We start from the raw sequence: 21,120 nt of genomic DNA, 5'->3' as shown, positions 1-21,120 counted from the left end.
CATCTTCAGCTCAAAGTTGCTCCAAAATAAAGTTTGTTCGTCGACACTTTGAGAATTAGAGGAATTTACTTTAACTGGATCTTTTTGTGTGTTAAGCTCAAGGTCCAGAGAATCATGAGTCACATTAAGAGTTGCACTGTTAGCTTAGCCTCCCGTGTAATGTAAGCATCACACCCACAGACCAGGGGCAGCTGGTGCTGGGTGGGGGCTTAATAGTAACATGAGGGTTACTTGATTTACACCACAACATATTTATAGATGAAAAATGGAATATGATGTTTTTGCAAAAGTATTAATTTTGAACATATTGATGTTAAATTATTGTTTGTGCATTATTTTTCTCACGGAGTGCGATGAAATACACAGAGGAGGACCCAAGTACAGAAACACAAAAGGATTTATTCAAACAAAAAGGCACAAACAAAAACTTACTGAAATAATAATTCCCACAAGTCCAAAAGTAAAACACCAAGGCACGAGGAAACACAAGGGCCAGGAATCTAAAAATACACATCCAACATAAGAACAGCTTACAAAAGACAATGAACCAACACAGAGGGTAATAAACATTGAGACTAAATAGACACAGAAGTAATCAGACACAGGTGAGACTAATGACACAGGTGGGACTAATCAGGGTAATCAAGACAGGAGGGAACCAGAGAGGCAGGAATCAAGAAAACACTGAGGACTAAAAAGTAAAGTATGGAAGACTGAAGACTGTAACAAAACACAAAAGAGGCATAAGAAGAAGACATTACAAAATAAAACAGGAAACACTAAACAAGTATCAACACAAAAACACTACGCTAGGAAACATTAAAACACAAGGGAAACAATCAACACTCGGAAACAAACACGACAATGTCTTCAACAACTTAGCATAATATATGCTCACCTTTGAGCCATATTTTAATGCCATATCTTTTTACTAAATCAGCTTTTTGAATGTATGACCTTAATGTGTAAAATTCATCTCAACAGTTTGTATAACTACTACTTTGTATTTTTTTTTTAATACTTTTCAGATATTTTCTCACAAAAAGTAAAATAGCCTATACCTTCAGCATAACTTCTGTTTTTCTGCCATTTGTAAGTTACGGTGACTCTAAAGCCCCTGCAGGAACAGATGAAGGACATTATTCAGGCTTTCTCCACTCCAGTCCTTTACTGTCTGTGGTTTGGATGTATTACTGCATGTTCTGCTATTACTGTATGTATTTATTGTTTGGCTGACTATATACTCTCTGTTGCCTTTTTACCAATACAGTGCGTGGTAGTTGTCTTGATTTACTGTTTACATATTTTCCTTACTTGCTAAACATTTCAGTTTTACATTTAGCAATGAAGGCAAGCTAGCTAGCATGCTAATTCCGCGAGCCAGTTAGCACGTCATTTCGCGAGCTAGCTACTGCGCCATTTCGCGAGCTAGTTACTGCGCCATTTCGCGAGCAAGTTACTGCGCCACTTCGTGAGTCAGTAAGCGCGCAATTCCGCGAGCCACTTAGCACGTTAGCACATTTCGCGAGCTACTTAGTACGCCATTTCGCGAGCTAGTTAGCGCGCTATTTCGCGAGCTACTTAGTACGCCATTTCGCAAGCTAGTTAGCGCGCTATTTCGCGAGCTACTTAGTACGCCATTTCGCGAGCTAGTTAGCGCGCCATTTCGCGAGCTAGTTAGCGCCTCATTTCGCGAGCTAGTTAGCGCGCCATTTCGCGAGCTAGTTAGTGCCTCATTTCGCGAGGTAGTTAGCGCGCTATTTCGCGAGCTAGTTAGCGCCTCATTTCGCGAGGTAGTTAGCGCGCTATTTCGCGAGCTAGTTAGCGCCTCATTTCGTGAGCTAGTTAGCGCGCCATTTCGCGAGCTAGTTAGCGCGCTATTTCGCGAGCTAGTTAGCGCCTCATTTTGCGAGCTAGTTAGCCCTCTTGGTAGCACTAACTTTTGAGCGGTTGGAACCGAGCAGACATGCTTTGCTTAGCTGGATGCTAACTGGCCCAAGTTAAAAGTCACTCCACTTAAAATTACCACTCATTAAGCTGAAAATGTTACGCTAGAGGATTTTGTGATTGAATGTTGTGCGAAAATAAAAACAAATAACATTTTGAGGATATGAAAGGATTTAAAGACACATTTGATTCAATCAGTGAGCGTGTGCTACATTTCTGCCATGTCATGCTAGCTAATGGTAATTCATATGAAGATGAGCTGTTGTCGGAAATGTGATAACTTCATAAAATAAATAGTTAACAAAATCCAAACTTTACTCCTTAAGTTTCATTACAACGCTTGCTCAGTTGGTAGAGTCGTTGTCTCTCGACAAAAGGTTGGGGGTTTGATCCCCAGTTCCGCTGCAACATGTCTGATGTGTCCTTGGGCAAGACATTTGACCCCGAATTGCTCCCGCTGCTTTGAGTAGTCAGAAGTCTAGAAAAGCGTGATATAAACTCACGTCCATTTAGCAGAGATAGCTTTATTTTAATGAAAAAAGATGTTAATGTAACTGCCTTGTTCTGTTTTTTTTCTATTCTGTCTTGTGTGCTAAATTCTCTTCTGCTTGTGTTTCTCCTTTATCTCCTATAAACTGAATTGGAAAAAATAAAAGCTAAGCAAGAGTATACTTATCGCTAGTAAGCTAATTCCCTGTGCTAATATCACTTACAATTTAGAAACATAAAACATCAACTTATACTGCCAGTAATTACTAGACGCTGGAGTCCCATCGGTGGCGGTCTCAATACAGAAAATGATGTCTCACCCTAACATTCAGTTAACCTCATGACAGGCTGAGAGCTGGAGCTTAGGCAGGTTTTAAACTTTTTGTGACTAACATAAAAAATAGATTCATAAATTCAGAATTATAGCATCTGAGGGTAAACTAAATAGGTAACATGCTTCTTGAAAGGTTATGTTGGGAATATTTATTTGCCTCTATAAAGGTTTATTCTCTGATGGGCCCACTGCCCAACAGAAATGCAGTTTTGCTTAATATGTAAATTATGTAATCTGAATTTTTTTTTGAAAGGTTATGTTGGGAATATTTGAGTTCATCTGTGACTTTTCCTCTTTTTCAGCGGCCCTGTTCAATAAATTTCTCAGTTTTCAAAAACATCTTATACCAAGAGACTGAAGCCTGGAACCAAGACAACCAGCTATCCCGATGCTTGTGACTGTTTCCATGCCTAAAAATATTGGAAATCCTTAAGGTGATCATTTTGGGGCTGCAGTTGAGATAAAATGTTTTAAACTGTTGTACACACCACATACATCTGTGCAACAAATTAATTGAATTACACTGAGATCTGATATGCAGTAAAAATATTAACTATTATAAGCCTTCATTTGCACAATCACATTGTTAATTTGTTGCTACAGCAATTTTATTTTAGCCGTATGTGCTTAACTCCACATTTTTTTGATATTATTGTTTGCTCTAACTTAGTCAAGTATGACAATCTACTGATAGCAGATCATTTCTGTGTGATTGGTAAGCATATAAACTCTGGGTTGATTTATTATACAACATTTTCTTTGTTAGAATTGGTGAGGTCAGTTAAAAATAACAAGAATGTGCCTTTCAGCCTAGGCCTCAGAAAGAGGACGCATGGCAAGTGTGCAGATGAGCAGTGACGTTCCCCGGACTGAATCCCTTCACATCTCGTTCTTCAGATAAATGTAAGAGCAAAGTTATCACAACACTTGAGTTTTTGGTTTGATGAACATTTTTATTTTCTCTCTTTTTTGAGAAAGTTTAAGGAGAAAGGTAAGGCTGATTTCTGAAACTTCTAGGACAGTGTAAAGGGAATAGAAATACACAGTCCTCTTCTGCTACTTGAAAAGTGCTTGTGTATGAGGGGGGAAATTTCCTGGAGACTTGTGTAGGATATGTGTTACGTGGCCTACGATTACTTCACAATTCCTGGTGATGGACTTGAGTTTACTTTCTGTGTCATCTCTTGATGTTGTTTTACATCAGAGACGGATGAACTGAAAAGGATCAGAAAGAAAAGAGAAGAATAAAGTCCAATTAGTGTCAACAATCAAATGTTATCTTACCAACTGTATTGGTCTATTTCTTATTTCATGTTACATGATTTGAAACTAAAGCAGAAGATACAGCAGATTTATGAAGACAGTCTATTTCTGCATCAGAATAACACACGAGCAAAGCACATCATCTTCTTCAAATCCAAGGTCTGCTTCCTCAGATGAGACTGCATCAATTCAAAACACATTGTATTCTAGATTCTGTTACCTTCTTACCTTTAAACATCCTTCTTGTGCTCCTTAAGCCATTCAACAAAATCCTCCTGTGACATATGAGACTGAAACCACAACAACAAACCGTTCAGACTTCACATAAAGGCTGAAATCACTTTATCGGACACTCAATTAGTTTTCCATCAGCATTAAAGATGTTAAGAACTGTAATTTTATTTGTGCAGTGTTCACACAAAGTTGAAAGGAAACATGAAAAACAAAGAAGTGTAGATTACCTTATTTTGCATCAGCTCTTCAACGTCCTCCTCAGTTATTCCCAAACTACAAAGAGGACACAGCAGCATTTTAAACATCCAATAAAGGAGACAAACAATCAAACTCTTTCATTACACTGACTGTTGTAATCTTTCTTACCTGCTCAGACACTCCTCCAGATGATGCTTCACTGCTTCGTCATAGTCCTCACCTTCACTCTGCCATCACATGAATAGAGAGCTAATGAGTCCCAAACTTCAGTTTGGATATTTAGAGTGAAGTGATGCTGAGAATGATTTCCGTTACCTGCCCCACTTGTTTCAAATCTATCTCAGGCAACTGTAGACTACGTCAGAAGACAGATCAGCATTAACATGAGTTCAACAGAAAAAACACGAACATCATCACAACATCATCTTTTGCCAACTTTGTTTTAGAGGAGAAACATCCTGCAGTAGGCTCATGAGGAGAGAGCGGTGTATTACTGGCTTTTTTAAAGGGAAACTCCTGGCAAACTACAGCTCCCAACCCAAAAACTCAAGACTGATGTCAGCAGGTGGAATGATGGAATAGTGCTTATGGCATGCGGCAACTTTTTGATTTTTGAAACGTGTACCGAGTGCCAACCATTGTCAAAGGTTTAACGCGTTTACAAATGCTACAGATGACGGATTTTTTCAATTTATTTTTTTAGAGCTAATGAATTATTATTTCCTGTAAGGACCTAAAGAGAATTAAGTGTTTCTGGAGAAAATTACCTACTACTCTGCCCTTTAGGTTTAATTAGACAGAAATACTTTGTCAGTTTGTGTAGAAATAAAAACACCCATTGTGTAGAAATAAAAACTGAAATGAGGTGAATAGACTGAGACTCTTAATGATCTAATATACTGTATTGTATTGCAATATACAGCATATCTCAAAATGCTTAAAATGACAATATCGTACCATGACAAGCGTTGAGTGATTTTCCATCTGTACTCCTTATTGTCCTTACGGTAAGCATGTAGTCATTGTACCCTAATGGCTGTCTACTTCTCAAAGAGAGTTTCATACCCATCTTCAGACTTCATGTGTTCCATCATCCAAGCCCCCAAGTCCAAGCCGGAATTCGAAGGCTGAAACCACATTAAAACAAATTTAGCCTGTTGAAGATCTACACCTGATTACTTTTACTTTCTCCAGTTCTTTGAATTTAATTATTTATTTTTTATGAAGTAAAGAACTTAAAATACTTGATTACCTTGAATTGCCCCTTATGTTTGATACCAACCTCCAACTCAGGTAACTGCAAACTACAACAAGGACAACAAATTCAGATAAATCTGTATAAATTCAAGCCTACAATTTGTCCATTATTTGAAAAGTTTCATACCCATCTTCAGGCTTTTCATGCCCTGTCTGTTTTATACCGACATCGACCTGAGGTAACTGAAAACTACAAGAGGGACAAAAAATCCACGCAATCACTCTTTCCATCACACTGCAATTCGTGCCAAACACCATTTCTCATTGCATTGAAAACTTCTTGCAGGTTCTACTTCCATGTCCTTAAGGGAAGTCTGTCTAAATTCAGATGGACAATTTGTCCACTTCAATAACTTGAATAATTGAATAATTTGAAGAGTTTCATACCTATCTTCAGGCTTCTTTTGCTTATCTTTAACCCCAGCCCCCAAGTCGTAGTCAGAATTGGAAGGCTATAAAGCACAACAACAAACAATTCAAAGGAATGAATATAATCTGACAATTAAAAACAATATACTTGAAATGGAAAAGGTCTGTGATTAAAAGTTAAACAAAAAATACTTGATTACCTTCAATTGCCCCTTGGACTTGATACCAACCTCCACCTCAGGTAATTGCCAACTACAACAACAGAGAAAAGAAAGCAAAACACTGACATAAATTCAAAAGCAGACAATTCCTGCATCCATCACACTTAAAACAACAGCATTGTTTTATAACTCCTTTGGGCTCCTACTACCCATTGTTACCTTGAGGTAATCCTGAATCCATTCTGCGCAATAACATCCACTTCCCTAAAATAGTTTTTATTGGTTTCCTACCCATCTCCAGGCTTCTTCTTGTGATCCTTCTGCCAAACCTCAAAGTCGTAGTCGGATGTTGAAGGCTAAAAAACACATTATCAAACAATTCAGACTGTTAAACATCTCCTTCTAAGAACTAAACACTTTTAGCTTCAAATTGTAAACATGTTAAGTGTAATGAAATAATCCTCCCATGAAAGATAAGGAACAATCTAGATAATTATACAGACCAACTTAGATTCAACTTAACACATTTGAAATAAAGTTAAATATTTGAATTTAAAGTTGATCAGAGGCTATAATACAAATTGTTACTTGAAAATGAAATAAATGTAAATCAAATATGATAATTGGGATAATAACTTGGATAACAATACAAATTATGAGGACTGAAATATGAAGTATAACTTGATATAAATCATTTTAAATTCACTAAGAACTGTAGAAGAAACTGTTGATTACCTTCGAATGCTCTTTGATGCCCACATCAACATCCAAGTTGAAACTACAGCAAAAAAACAAAACAATGGAGCATTTTTAGCAGTTCAGAGTCAGACAATCACATTGACCTGCAAACTAGAACTTAACAGAACAATTTCTATGAAATTAAACCCTTTATGGGTCGAAACTGTCGAACTTGCCTCTGTTAAATAAGAGAGTGTAACAGGCAATGAAAAAGGGCTTAACACAGTGTTATTTATTCAATGGCAACCAACAAGAAGGCCCTTCTCCCATAGCTTCAGCTCCAGATAAATGTGGAAAGCGTCTACCAAACAACCTGGCCACAACATGAAGACAATGTTTCCTACCCATCTCCAGGCTTCTTCTTATGATCCTTCATCCAACCCCCCAAGTCCAAGTCGGAATTCGAAGGCTGAAACCACATTAAAACAAATTTAGCCTGTTGAAGATCTACATCTGATTACTTTTACTTTCTCCAGTTCTTTGAATTTAATTATTTATTTTTTATGAAGTAAAGAACTTAAAATACTTGATTACCTTGAATTGCCCCTTGTGTTTGATACCAACCTCCAACTCAGGTAACTGCAAACTACAACAAGGACAACAAATTCAGATAAATCTGTATAAATTCAAGCCTACAATTTGTCCATTATTTGAAAAGTTTCATACCCATCTTCAGGCTTTTCATGCCCTGTCTGTTTTATACCGACATCGACCTGAGGTAACTGAAAACTACAAGAGGGACAAAAAATCCACACAATCACTCTTTCCATCACACTGCAATTCGTGCCAAACACCATTTCTCATTGCATTGAAAACTTCTTGCAGGTTCTACTTCCATGTCCTTAAGGGAAGTCTGTCTAAATTCAGATGGACAATTTGTCCACTTCAATAACTTGAATAATTGAATAATTTGAAGAGTTTCATACCTATCTTCAGGCTTCTTTTGCTTATATTTAACCCCAGCCCCCAAGTCGTAGTCAGAATTGGAAGGCTATAAAGCACAACAACAAACAATTCAAAGGAATGAATATAATCTGACAATTGAAAACAATATACTTGAAATGAAAAAGGTCTGTGATTAAAAGTAAAAAAAAAAAAAAAATACTTGATTACCTTCAATTGCCCCTTGGACTTGATACCAACCTCCACCTCAGGTAATTGCCAACTACAACAAAAGAAAAAAGAAAGCAAAACACTGACATAAATTCAAAAGCAGACAATTCCTGCATCCATCACACTTAAAACAACAGCATTGTTTTATAACTCCTTTGGGCTCCTACTACCCATTGTTACCTTGAGGTAATCCTGAATCCATTCTGCGCAATAACATCCACTTCCCTAAAATAGTTTTTATTGGGTTCCTACCCATCTCCAGGCTTCTTCTTGTGATCCTTCTGCCAAACCTCAAAGTCGTAGTCGGATGTTGAAGGCTAAAAAACACATTATCAAACATTTCAGACTGTTAAACATCTCCTTCTAAGAACTAAACACTTTTAGCTTCAAATTGTAAACATGTGAAGTGTAATGAAATAATCCTCCCATGAAAGATCAGGAACAATCTAGATAATTATACAGACCAACTTAGATTCAACTTAACACATTTGAAATAAAGTTAAATATTTGAATTTAAAGTTGAACAGAGTCTATAATACAAATTGTTTCTTGAAAATGAAATAAATATAATTCAAATATAATAATTGGGATAATAACTTGGATAACAATACAAATTATGAGGACTGAAATATGAAGTATAACTTGATATAAATCATTTTAACTTCACTAAGAACTGTAGAAGAAACTGTTGATTACCTTCGAATGCTCTTTGATGCCCACATCAACATCCAAGTTGAAACTACAGCAAAAAAACAAAACAATGGAGCATTTTTAGCAGTTCAGAGTCAGACAATCACATTGACCTGCAAACTAGAACTTAACAGAACAATTTCTATGAAATTAAACCCTTTATGGGTCGAAACTGTCGAACTTGCCTCTGTTAAATAAGAGAGTGTAACAGGCAATGAAAAAGGGCTTAACACAGTGTTATTTATTCAATGGCAACCAACAAGAAGGCCCTTCTCCCATAGCTTCAGCTCCAGATAAATGTGGAAAGCGTCTACCAAACAACCTGGCCACAACATGAAGACAATGTTTCCTACCCATCTCCAGGCTTCTTCTTATGATCCTTCATCCAACCCCCCAAGTCCAAGTCGGAATTCGAAGGCTGAAACCACATTAAAACAAATTTAGCCTGTTGAAGATCTACATCTGATTACTTTTACTTTCTCCAGTTCTTTGAATTTAATTATTTATTTTTTATGAAGTAAAGAACTTAAAATACTTGATTACCTTGAATTGCCCCTTGTGTTTGATACCAACCTCCAACTCAGGTAACTGCAAACTACAACAAGGACAACAAATTCAGATAAATCTGTATAAATTCAAGCCTATAATTTGTCCATTATTTGAAAAGTTTCATACCCATCTTCAGGCTTTTCATGCCCTGTCTGTTTTATACCGACATCGACCTGAGGTAACTGAAAACTACAAGAGGGACAAAAAATCCACACAATCACTCTTTCCATCACACTGCAATTCGTGCCAAACACCATTTCTCATTGCATTGAAAACTTCTTGCAGGTTCTACTTCCATGTCCTTAAGGGAAGTCTGTCTAAATTCAGATGGACAATTTGTCCACTTCAATAACTTGAATAATTGAATAATTTGAAGAGTTTCATACCTATCTTCAGGCTTCTTTTGCTTATATTTAACCCCGGCCCCCAAGTCGTAGTCAGAATTGGAAGGCTATAAAGCACAACAACAAACAATTCAAAGGAATGAATATAATCTGACAATTGAAAACAATATACTTGAAATGGAAAAGGTCTGTGATTGAAAGTAAAAAAGTTGATTACCTTCGAATGCTCTTTGATGCCCACATCAACATCCAAGTTGAAACTACAGCAAAAAAACAAAACAATGGAGCATTTTTAGCAGTTCAGAGTCAGACAATCACATTGACCTGCAAACTAGAATTTAACAGAACAATTTCTATGAAATTAAACCCTTTATGGGTCGAAACTGTCGAACTTGCCTCTGTTAAATAAGAGAGTGTAACAGGCAATGAAAAAGGGCTTAACACAGTGTTATTTATTCAATGGCAACCAACAAGAAAGCCCATCTCCCATAGCTTCAGCTCCAGATAAAGGTGGAAAGCGTCTACCAAACAACCTGGCCACAACATGAAGACAATGTTTCCTACCCATCTCCAGGCTTCTTCTTATAATCCTTCAGCCAAGCTTCAAACTCCAGCTCGGACATTGAAGGCTGAAACCACATCAACAAACACTTGAACATTCACATCTAAAATGTCAAACCAGTTTTATTTGGGGTTAAAGCAGTCTAGGTCATGACATATATAAAACTGTTGATTACCTTTACTTTCTCCAGTTCTTTTAAGTCGACATCAGGTAATTGCAAACTATGACAGAAGACACAGGAGTATTGTCATGAGTTAATAATCAAGAATCATTCTGTCCTTTAAACTTGAACTAAACCCCAACGCATCTGATAGTGCCAACCTCCATCTGTACACTTCCCTTAAGAAAAGTCTCTTACCTTCCAAAAGTTCCCGAATTATGATTTGCCATCCATAGCCAGAACTGGTACTGGGACATCGGAGGCTGAAACCACATTCACAAACCATTTAGAGTGATGAACATCTGTATCTAAGAATTGTAAAAAAAAAAGTTGATTACCGTGATGTTATTGATATTTATGTCCACGTCCATACCAGGAATATTCCAACTACAGCAGAAGAAAGAAGAGCATTTCCATTAGTTTAGATCGAGGAATTCAAATTAAGATAAGCAAAGAGTTTGATCTTTCTGTGACTCCTTTGACTCCTACTCCCAAGCTTCTCCACCAGGCAAGCCTGTAACACTTCTACCAAACAATCTGACCAAAGCAATATAAAAATGTTTCCTACCCATCTCCAGGCTTCTTCTTATGATTCTTCAGCCAAACCCCAAAGTCGTAGTCGGATGTTGAAGGCTAAAAAACACATTATCAAACATTTCAGACTGTTAAACATCTCCTTCTAAGAACTAAACACTTTTAGCTTCAAATTGTAAACATGTTAAGTGTAATGAAATAATCCTCCCATGAAAGATAAGGAACAATCTAGATAATTATACAGACCAACGTAGATTCAACTTAACACATTTGAAATAAAGTTAAATATTTGAATTTAAAGTTGAACAGAGTCTATAATACAAATTGTTTCTTGAAAATGAAATAAATATAAATCAAATATAATAATTGGGATAATAACTTGGATAACAATACAAATTATGAGGACTGAAATATGAAGTATAACTTGATATAAATCATTTTAACTTCACTAAGAACTGTAGAAGAAACTGTTGATTACCTTCGAATGCTCTTTGATGCCCACATCAACATCCAAGTTGAAACTACAGCAAAAAAACAAAACAATGGAGCATTTTTAGCAGTTCAGAGTCAGACAATCACAATGACCTGCAAACTAGAACTTAACAGAACAATTTCTATGAAATTAAACCCTTTATGGGTCGAAACTGTCGAACTTGCCTCTGTTAAATAAGAGAGTGTAACAGGCAATGAAAAGGCTTAACACAGTGTTATTTATTCAATGGCAACCAACAAGAAGGCCCATCTCCCATAGCTTCAGCTCCAGATAAAGGTGGAAAGCGTCTACCAAACAACCTGGCCACAACATGAAGACAATGTTTCCTACCCATCTCCAGGCTTCCTCTTATAATCCTTCAGCCAAGCTTCAAACTCCAGCTCGGACATTGAAGGCTGAAACCACATTAACAAACACTTGAACATTCACATCTAAAATGTTAAACCAGTTTTATTTGGGGTTAAAGCAGTCTAGGTCATGACATATATAAAACTGTTGATTACCTTTCCTTTCTCAAGTTCTTTTAAGTCGACATCAGGTAATTGCAAACTATGACAGAAGACACAGGAGTATTGTCATGAGTTAATAATCAAGAATCATTCTGTCCTTTAAACTTGAACTAAACCCCAACGCATCTGATAGTGCCAACCTCCATCTGTACACTTCCCTTAAGAAAAGTCTCTTACCTTCCAAAAGTTCCCGAATTATGATTTGCCATCCATAGCCAGAACTGGTACTGGGACATCGGAGGCTGAAACCACATTCACAAACCATTTAGAGTGATGAACATCTGTATCTAAGAATTGTAAAAAAAAAAGTTGATTACCGTGATGTTATTGATATTTATGTCCACGTCCATACCAGGAATATTCCAACTACAGCAGAAGAAAGAAGAGCATTTCCACTAGTTTAGATCGAGGAATTCAAATTAAGATAAGCAAAGAGTTTGATCTTTCTGTGACTCCTTTGACTCCTACTCCCAAGCTTCTCCACCAGGCAAGCCTGTAACACTTCTACCAAACAATCTGACCAAAGCAATATAAAAATGTTTCCTACCCATCTCCAGGCTTCTTCTTATGATTCTTCAGCCAAACCCCAAAGTCGTAGTCGGATGTTGAAGGCTAAAAAACACATTATCAAACATTTCAGACTGTTAAACATCTCCTTCTAAGAACTAAACACTTTTAGCTTCAAATTGTAAACATGTTAAGTGTAATGAGATAATCCTCCCATGAAAGATAAGGAACAATCTAGATAATTATACAGACCAACTTAGATTCAACTTAACACATTTGAAATAAAGTTAAATATTTGAATTTAAAGTTGAACAGAGTCTATAATACAAATTGTTACTTGAAAATGAAATAAATATAATTCAAATATAATAATTGGGATAATAACTTGGATAACAATACAAATTATGAGGACTGAAATATGAAGTATAACTTGATATAAATCATTTTAACTTCACTAAGAACTGTAGAAGAAACTGTTGATTACCTTCGAATGCTCTTTGATGCCCACATCAACATCCAAGTTGAAACTACAGCAAAAAAACAAAACAATGGAGCATTTTTAGCAGTTCAGAGTCAGACAATCACATTGACCTGCAAACTAGAATTTAACAGAACAATTTCTATGAAATTAAACCCTTTATGGGTCGAAACTGTCGAACTTGCCTCTGTTAAATAAGAGAGTGTAACAGGCAATGAAAAGGCTTAACACAGTGTTATTTATTCAATGGCAACCAACAAGAAGGCCCATCTCCCATAGCTTCAGCTCCAGATAAAGGTGGAAAGCGTCTACCAAACAACCTGGCCACAACATGAAGACAATGTTTCCTACCCATCTCCAGGCTTCCTCTTATAATCCTTCAGCCAAGCTTCAAACTCCAGCTCGGACATTGAAGGCTGAAACCACATTAACAAACACTTGAACATTCACATCTAAAATGTTAAACCAGTTTTATTTGGGGTTAAAGCAGTCTAGGTCATGACATATATAAAACTGTTGATTACCTTTACTTTCTCCAGTTCTTTTAAGTCGACATCAGGTAATTGCAAACTATGACAGAAGACACAGGAGTATTGTCATGAGTTAATAATCAAGAATCATTCTGTCCTTTAAACTTGAACTAAACCCCAACGCATCTGATAGTGCCAACCTCCATCTGTACACTTCCCTTAAGAAAAGTCTCTTACCTTCCAAAAGTTCCCGAATTATGATTTGCCATCCATAGCCAGAACTGGTACTGGGACATCGGAGGCTGAAACCACATTCACAAAACATTTAGAGTGATGAACATCTGTATCTAAGAATTGTAAAGAAAATTTGATTACCTTGATGTTATTGATATTTATGTCCACGTCCATACCAGGAATATTCCAACTACAGCAGAAGAAAGAAGAGCATTTCCATTAGTTTAGACAGAGGAATTCAAATTAAGATAAGCAAAGAGTTTGATCTTTCTGTGACTCCTTTGACTCCTACTCCCAAGCTTCTCCACCAGGCAAGCCTGTAACACGTCTACCAAACAATCTGACCAAAGCAATATAAAAATGTTTCCTACCCATCTCCAGGCTTCTTCTTATGATTCTTCAGCCAAACCTCAAAGTCGTAGTCGGATGTTTATTTCCCAAATAAGCGATTTAAGGCTTGTATTCATGGGTATGGCATGAGCCCTCCCAGACTTTAAAATTCAACGAACATTTTGAAATTATCTTATGTTATATTGTTGCTATAATTTTGAATAATGTGTGGTAATATTTCCATAATGTTTGAAGTCCAAAATAATCTTTAGCTAATGCAATACATAATGCCTTAACCCCTCCTCTTACTCTACAGTTGGTTTAATCCAACAGCAGATAACAATAGGGAGCAATAGAACAATAGGAAGCTGTAATTAGAGTGTCAACCCATTAAAATGTGTCAACATGTAATATCATAAGTTATACAATCTTAACTAAGCTATAGTCAACTATATTAGCCGTTCTTCAATCGGGTGGTTGAACTCTCCTGCCACAGCTTGTTGTATTCTGTCTTGCGAGACGCCTGCCTTCAACATACTGTTTAAGATAGACTTGCAGCTTATTTGAAACAGAGCCGAACAGAGTGGCGCTGGTGGAATGTTCTAGAGACGGTCTGTGGCGCTTACTGTGGAAACACAATGATCGACTCCAGGGGCTGTGAATGGCAGCGAAGTACGTGGCGCTGACAGACTGCGGCGCATGGAGTATGTGGAAACTAGCAGTTAGTTATGCCGTGGGTTGACTTTGCATTGTGTTAAATAATGCTCAGAGCTGTATTAACTTTAGGAAAGTGAGTGGGTTGAACTTTTGAGACTATGTCACAGGTAATATTGTAAAACACTACATTCTATCCATCCATCCATCCATTTTCTACCGCTTATCCGGGGCCGGGTCGCGGGGGCAGCAGTCTAACACCTCCACCTCCCTAGGGAGGCGTCCAGGGGGCATCCGGACCAGATGCCCGAACCACCTCAACTGATTCCTCTCGATGTGGAGGAGTAACGGCTCTACTCCGAGCTCCTCCCTGGTGACCGAGCTCCTCACCCTATCTCTAAGGGTGCGCCCAGCCACCCTACGGAGGAAGCCCATTTCAGCCGCTTGTATCCGAGATCTCGTTCTTTCGGTCATGACCCAGAGCTCATGACCATAGGTGAGGGTAGGAACGAAGATCGACCGGTAAATCGAGAGCTTCGCCTTTCGGCTTAGCTCCTTCTTCACCACGACGGACCGATACAGCGACCGCATGACTGCAGATGCCGCACCGATCCGTCTGTCGATCTCACGCTCCATCTTCCCCCCACTCGTGAACAAGACCCCGAGATACTTAAACTCCTCCACCTGGGGCAAGGACTCCCCACCGACCCGAAGGGGGCAAACCACCTTTTTCCGGTCGAGTTCACTGTTTACAGTGGAGGTGGGGAGCTGCTGACCTCAACTGGGGATGTAGTCGGACGGTGGAAGGAATACTTCGAGGATCTCCTCAATCCCACCTTCACGTCTTCCACTGAGGAAGCAGAGGCTGAGTGCTCAGAGGTGGATTCGTCCATCACTCAAGCCGAAGTCACCGAGGTAGTTGGCAAGCTCCTTGGTGGCAAGGCACCAGGGGTGGATGAGATTCGCCCTGAGTATCTTAAGTCTCTGGATGTGCAGGGGCTGTCATGGTTGACACGCCTCTTTAACATCGCGTGGAGGACGGGGACAGTGCCTCTGGACTGGCAGACCGGGGTGGTGGTCCCTCTTTTCAAGAAGTGGGACCGGAGGGTGTGTTCCAACTACCGGGGAATCACACTCCTCAGCCTCCCTGGGAAAGTCTATTCCAGGGTTCTGGAGAGGAGGTTCCGGCTGTTAGTCGAACCTCGGATTCAAGAGGAACAATGCGGTTTTCGTCCTGGCCGTGGAACACTGGACCAGCTCTACACTCTCCAGCGGGTGCTCGAGGGTTCATGGGAGTTTGCCCAACCAGTCCACATGTGCTTTGTGGATTTGGAGAAGGCATTCGACCGTGTCCCTCGCGGCGCCCTCTGGGGGGTGCTCCGTGAGTATGGGGTTCGGGGCCCTTTGCTAAGGGCGAGCAGGAGTATGGTTCGCATTGCCGGTATTAAGTCGGACCTGTTCCCGGTGCGCGTTGGCCTCCGGCAGGGCTGCCCTTTGTCACCGGTTCTGTTCATTACTTTTATGGACAGAATTTCTAGGCGCAGTCAGGATCTCGTCTCTGCTTTTTGCGGATGATGTGGTCTTGTTGGCTCCATCGAACCCGGACCTTCAGTGCGCACTGGGGCGGTTCGCTACCGAGTGTGAGGCGGCTGGGATGAGGATCAGCACCTCTAAATCTGAGGCCATGGTTCTCGACTACATTCTAACAGGCAATAAAATAGATCTTAATGCTTAAACCAAACACCATTATTTTATTCCAAAATCCTACTGCTAATATTCTTTTCAATTTAATGTGTCCTACCTGTGTTCTGGCTCATTATCAATCTTCACCCCAGCTCCCAACTGGTAATTGTTCATTGGAGGCTGAAACAGATCATTCAAACTGATGAACATCTACGTCTGATAGCTGAAAACATTTTTAACTTTAAAGTAAAATCAGTTGAAAAGAACTGAAATCGTCTAAGAAATTCTAGCATGTGGATCTTTTTGTATCAGACATCTGATAACTATAACATTGGGATTTGAACTTTAAGACATGTTTGCTTCAACTGGAACCAATCAAATCTTTTTTATGTAACCTAAACTCTATGAATATAAACTCAAATCAATTCAGAAATGGGAAAAAATAATTCACAGATTAGGATTAAAATTATTTGGATCAGGATTAAAAACGACCATCTACATCAATTCGAAATCATAAATGAAAACTAGAAACTAATAAAAAATAAGTTACAGCCTCTGAAAAGGAGAAGGTAGAATAAGATGAAAATATCCCCACCCCTTTCTCACTTTTCTTCTGTTAATTCCTAAATTATTCCAGAAACTTCTCTAACTAATATCCAAACTACTATCCCCAGTTTATCTACCACCCAAAATAGAGAAATAAAACTTTTTAATATAGAACTACATTTTTTGAATTGTAAACTTAATCATTTGAGAAGTTATTTGGATATAAATGATCTTTGATTACCATTTTCTGCACCTCCTTTTTTGGATGTTGAGTCACCGGTTTGTGCTCCTCCTTTTTTGGATGTTGAGTCATCGGTTTGTGCTCCTCTTTTTTTGGATGTTGAGTCACCGGTTTGTGCTCCTCTTTTTTTGGATGATGAGTCATCTTTTTGTGCTCCTCCTTTTTAGGATGTTGAGTCACCGGTTTGTGCGGCTCTTTTTTTGGATGTTGAGTCACCGGTTTGTGCTCCTCTTTTTTTGGATGTTGAGTCACCTTTTTGTGCTCCTCCTTTTTAGGATGTTGAATCACTGGTTTGTGCACCTCCTTTTTAGGATGTTGAATCATCGGTTTGTGCTCCTCTTTTTTAGGATGTTGAATCACCGGTTTGTGCTCCTCCTTTTTTGGATGTTGAGTCACCGGTTTGTGCTCCTCTTTTTTTGGATGTTGAGTCACCGGTTTGTGCTCCTCCTTTTTAGGATGTTGAGTCACCTTTTTGTGCACCTCCTTTTTTGGATGATGAGTCACCGGTTTGTGCTCCTCTTTTTTTGGATGATGAGTCACCGGTTTGTGCTCCTCTTTTTTTGAATGTTGAGTCACCGGTTTGTGCTCCTCTTTTTTTGGATGATGAGTCACCAGTTTGTGCTCCTCTTTTTTTGGATGTTGAGTCACCTTTTTGTGCTCCTCTTTTTTTGGATGATGAGTCACCGGTTTGTGCTCCTCTTTTTTTGGATGATGAGTCACCTTTTTGTGCGGCTCTTTTTTTGGATGTTGAGTCACCTTTTTGTGCTCCTCTTTTTTTGGATGATGAGTCACCGGTTTGTGCTCCTCTTTTTTTGGATGATGAGTCACCGGTTTGTGCTCCTCTTTTTTTGGATGATGAGTCACCGGTTTGTGCTCCTCTTTTTTTGGATGATGAGTCACCGGTTTGTGCTCCTCTTTTTTTGGATGATGAGTCACCTTTTTGTGCGGCTCTTTTTTTGGATGTTGAGTCACCTTTTTGTGCTCCTCTTTTTTTGGATGATGAGTCACCGGTTTGTGCTCCTCTTTTTTTGGATGATGAGTCACCGGTTTGTGCTCCTCTTTTTTTGGATGATGAGTCACCGGTTTGTGCTCCTCTTTTTTTGGATGATGAGTCACCTTTTTGTGCGGCTCTTTTTTTGGATGTTGAGTCACCGGTTTGTGCTCCTCTTTTTTTGGATGTTGAGTCACCTTTTTGTGCGCTTCTCTTTTATGGTCCGCAACAGGTGATTTCGAACTACAGCTGAAGACACATGAGCACAATAACCATCACCCAAACATTTGAAGAAATTCTCAATACTCATATGTGGCTCCCAAGCTTCTCCTCCAGGTAGAGTGTCACACTTCTGCCCTGCAATCCATCTACTATCTTCAGAAAGAGTTTCATACCTGTGTTCTGGCTCATGATGAATCTTCACCCCAGCTCCCAACTGGTAATTGTTCATCGGAGGCTGAAACAGATCATTCAGACTGATGAACATCTACGTCTGATAGCTGAAAACATTCTTAGCTTCAAAGTAAAGTCAGTTGAATAGAAATAAAATCATCTCAGAAATTTTAACATGTGGATCTCCTTCGAATCAACATCTTCACTGTACTACTATAACATTGGGATTTGAACAAAAATGGTTTGCCATTTAGACATGTTTGCCTCAACTTGAACCAATCATTTTATATATACACAAAAAAATCAATCAAAACCTCAAAGATCAGATAAAAAAAAACATTTTTTTTAATATAACCTGAAATATAGGAATATAAACTCAATTCATTTTAGAAATGGGAAAAAAAAAAATCACAAATTAGGATTGAAATCATTTGGATCAGGATTAAAAACAACTGCTTTTGAAATAACATCTACATCATGAATCAATTTGAAATCATAAATGAAAACAAGACAGTAATAAAAAAAAGGTTACAGCTTCCACAATGGAGCAAGTAGAATAATACAAAAATGTCCCCACCCCCTTCTCACTTTTCTTCTCTTAATTCCTAAATTATTCCAGCAACTTCTCAAATTTATCAACAACTAATATACAAACTACTATCCCCAGTTTATACCACCCAAAATAAATAGAGATTTTTTTGAATTGTAAACTTAATCATTTGAGAAATTATTTGGATATAAATGATCTTTGATTGAGTTACCATTTTCTGCACCTTTTTTCTTGGATGTCTAGTCACCGTTTTGTGCACCTCTTTTCTTGGATGTTGAGTTATCATTTTGTGCACTTCTCTTTTATGGTCCGCGACAGGTGATTTCGAACTACAGCTGAAGACACATGAGCACAATAACCATCACACAAACATTTGAAGAAATCAGGAAAATATTTAAGTGGCAAAGTGGCTCCCAAGCTCCTCCTCCAGGTAGAGTGTCACACTTCTGCCCTTCAGTCCATCTACTATCTTCAGAAAGAGTTTCCTACCTGTGTTCTGGCTCATGATGATGCCTCAGAGCTTGTAGGCGCTTTTGATGCTGTAACATTAAACCAATCAGTGGATTAATATGGACTTCTGATGATGGAATCAAAATGGATCAAAATGACACTGAGATAAATGTTTTTATTGTTTCCAAGGTGGCTTTTGTTGACATATGACGGCTTTATGAGAAACATTGAAGGCCATGTTGAATACAGAAAATGAACAAATACCTTTAAATATTCCCGTTTGTGAAACTCAAGCTCAGCTTCTTCCAAACTGTAGCAGATAATGCACAAGACAAAAAAAGTCACATTGACCATTTAAGACTGAAAAAAACTTGTGTTTTTATGTATTGTATCACTATTGCAGCATCACTAGACACACACACACACACACACACACACACACACACATACACACACACACACACACACACACACACACACACACATACACACACACACACACACACACACACACACAATCCCTAACTCAGAAGCACCACTCAGCAGTCCCAACTTCACAAGCCTCTCTCTTCCTAAAGCCAGCACAGGACGTTTAAGCCCTGAGGCCAGGTGCACCTCACTGAGCAATCAGTAACTTTACTTTGGAAGAGCTAAAGACAAACAGCACAGGTAACAACATACAGCTCTAACATCACAATGAGATTTGTATTATACCTTTCTGCACACTCCTCCTCTTCCTCCTCCTCCTCCTCATTCACTTCCTCGGACAGGTGAGCCTAAATCAACATCAAGAGATTTTATGGTGGTGGATAAAGAGCCTTTGTTTTTTAATCAAAACATAGAATTACTCGTATGTGACAATTCAGTGTTATAAAACAAACAATGAAAATGTTGGTTACCATTTCATGCTCCAAATGTCTGAAATCTTCAGTTGGTAGTTCCACACTAAAGAAGGAGACACTAGATCAACAAGAGACAAACAAATACAAATATTTTCTGTGAATATAACCAACTAACCAATAACCAACTCTGAATATTAGTTTTTTATACCTTTCTGCACAGTCTTCCACTTCCTCCTCACTGAAATCTTCATACAGATAAGCCTGAATCCACATCAAGAGAGATTTAATGATGATTTATAAAAAAGCTTTTGATCACAACTAAAACGTTCCAGTTGTTGCTTTAGTATTCAGAAAGGGAATTAAAAAATAAAGTGTTGATTACTGTTTCATGCATCAGGTCCCTCAAGTCGGCAGTCAGTAGTTCCAAACTAAAAGAGCAGACAAAAGGATCATCACATATTGGCAGGAAAAGCATCATTGGCATACAGTCAACCCTTTCCCAGCGGTCGTTAGCCTCTGCTCGTGTTTTCCCTTTTCACAGATTCTTGGTCTCAAGAGCCTCTCGAGAGGAAGCGGAGGGTCTGGATTGGGGAACTCAAAGTTGTTGCTTTTTGCAGATGATTCAGTTCTGTTGGTATCATCCAACCTTGAGCTCCAGGAGAAATTTGGTAACTTTGCAGACAAGCGTCATTTGGTTGGGATATGAATCCAAGTCGAAGGCTATGGTTCTCTGTCCATAAAGCCAAGTGATCGATGTACCAACCTAAAGATGACAGATACGAGCATCCTTCAGAGATTCCTCTACAG

General features: G+C 38.6%; 3 protein-coding genes across 3 annotated transcripts; all 3 read right to left on the bottom strand.

The window, feature by feature from the left end:
- Window positions 1-3,768: 3,768 nt before the first annotated feature.
- Window positions 3,769-7,366, bottom strand: LOC306823055 (uncharacterized protein; the record flags this gene model as incomplete). Its single annotated transcript, XM_079342420.1, has 9 exons — window positions 3,769-4,323; window positions 4,495-4,540; window positions 4,634-4,692; window positions 4,781-4,820; window positions 5,531-5,592; window positions 6,292-6,343; window positions 6,544-6,608; window positions 6,988-7,030; window positions 7,335-7,366. The coding sequence occupies 9 exons, from the start codon at window positions 7,364-7,366 to the stop codon at window positions 4,264-4,266; spliced, it is 459 nt and encodes a 152-aa protein (XP_079198546.1). The 3' UTR covers window positions 3,769-4,263.
- A 1,424-nt stretch (window positions 7,367-8,790) lies between these two features.
- Window positions 8,791-11,860, bottom strand: LOC306822269 (uncharacterized protein; the record flags this gene model as incomplete). The annotated part of the gene is made up of 12 exons (XM_079341177.1): window positions 8,791-9,211; window positions 9,337-9,388; window positions 9,469-9,531; window positions 9,729-9,793; window positions 9,904-9,946; window positions 10,251-10,315; window positions 10,424-10,469; window positions 10,607-10,671; window positions 10,747-10,795; window positions 10,977-11,041; window positions 11,421-11,463; window positions 11,766-11,860. The coding sequence occupies 12 exons, from the start codon at window positions 11,858-11,860 to the stop codon at window positions 9,143-9,145; spliced, it is 720 nt and encodes a 239-aa protein (XP_079197303.1). The 3' UTR covers window positions 8,791-9,142.
- Window positions 11,861-11,904: 44 nt separating this feature from the next.
- On the bottom strand, window positions 11,905-17,635 carry LOC306822270 (uncharacterized protein). The gene is made up of 12 exons (XM_079341178.1): window positions 17,388-17,635; window positions 16,907-17,351; window positions 16,419-16,480; window positions 13,775-13,823; window positions 13,637-13,701; window positions 13,454-13,499; window positions 13,281-13,345; window positions 12,936-12,978; window positions 12,492-12,556; window positions 12,262-12,310; window positions 12,122-12,186; window positions 11,905-11,984 (listed from the first exon to the last, which is right to left on the bottom strand). The coding sequence occupies exons 3-12, from the start codon at window positions 16,472-16,474 to the stop codon at window positions 11,906-11,908; spliced, it is 582 nt and encodes a 193-aa protein (XP_079197304.1). The 5' UTR covers window positions 16,475-16,480; window positions 16,907-17,351; window positions 17,388-17,635; the 3' UTR covers window position 11,905.
- Window positions 17,636-21,120: the final 3,485 nt, after the last annotated feature.

This window comes from Symphodus melops, assembly GCF_947650265.1.
Source record: "Symphodus melops genome assembly, chromosome: 4".
Classification (NCBI taxonomy): domain Eukaryota; kingdom Metazoa; phylum Chordata; class Actinopteri; order Labriformes; family Labridae; genus Symphodus; species Symphodus melops.
Note: the sequence above shows the minus strand (reverse complement) of the source record. Positions and strands in the feature narration are given on the sequence as shown.

Bases quoted from the DNA above. Each gene is read 5' to 3' on its own strand.
- LOC306822270 (XM_079341178.1), bottom strand. From the start codon at position 16,474: ATGAACAATTACCAGTTGGGAGCTGGGGTGAAGATTGATAATGAGCCA. The intron at 13,346-13,453 runs GTAATCAACAGT...ATGTGGTTTCAG, and splicing joins AAGAACTGGAGAAAGTAAAG to CCTTCAATGTCCGAGCTGGA. The intron at 12,311-12,491 runs GTAGGAAACATT...CTTCTGCTGTAG, and splicing joins AAGAAGAAGCCTGGAGATGG to TTGGAATATTCCTGGTATGG.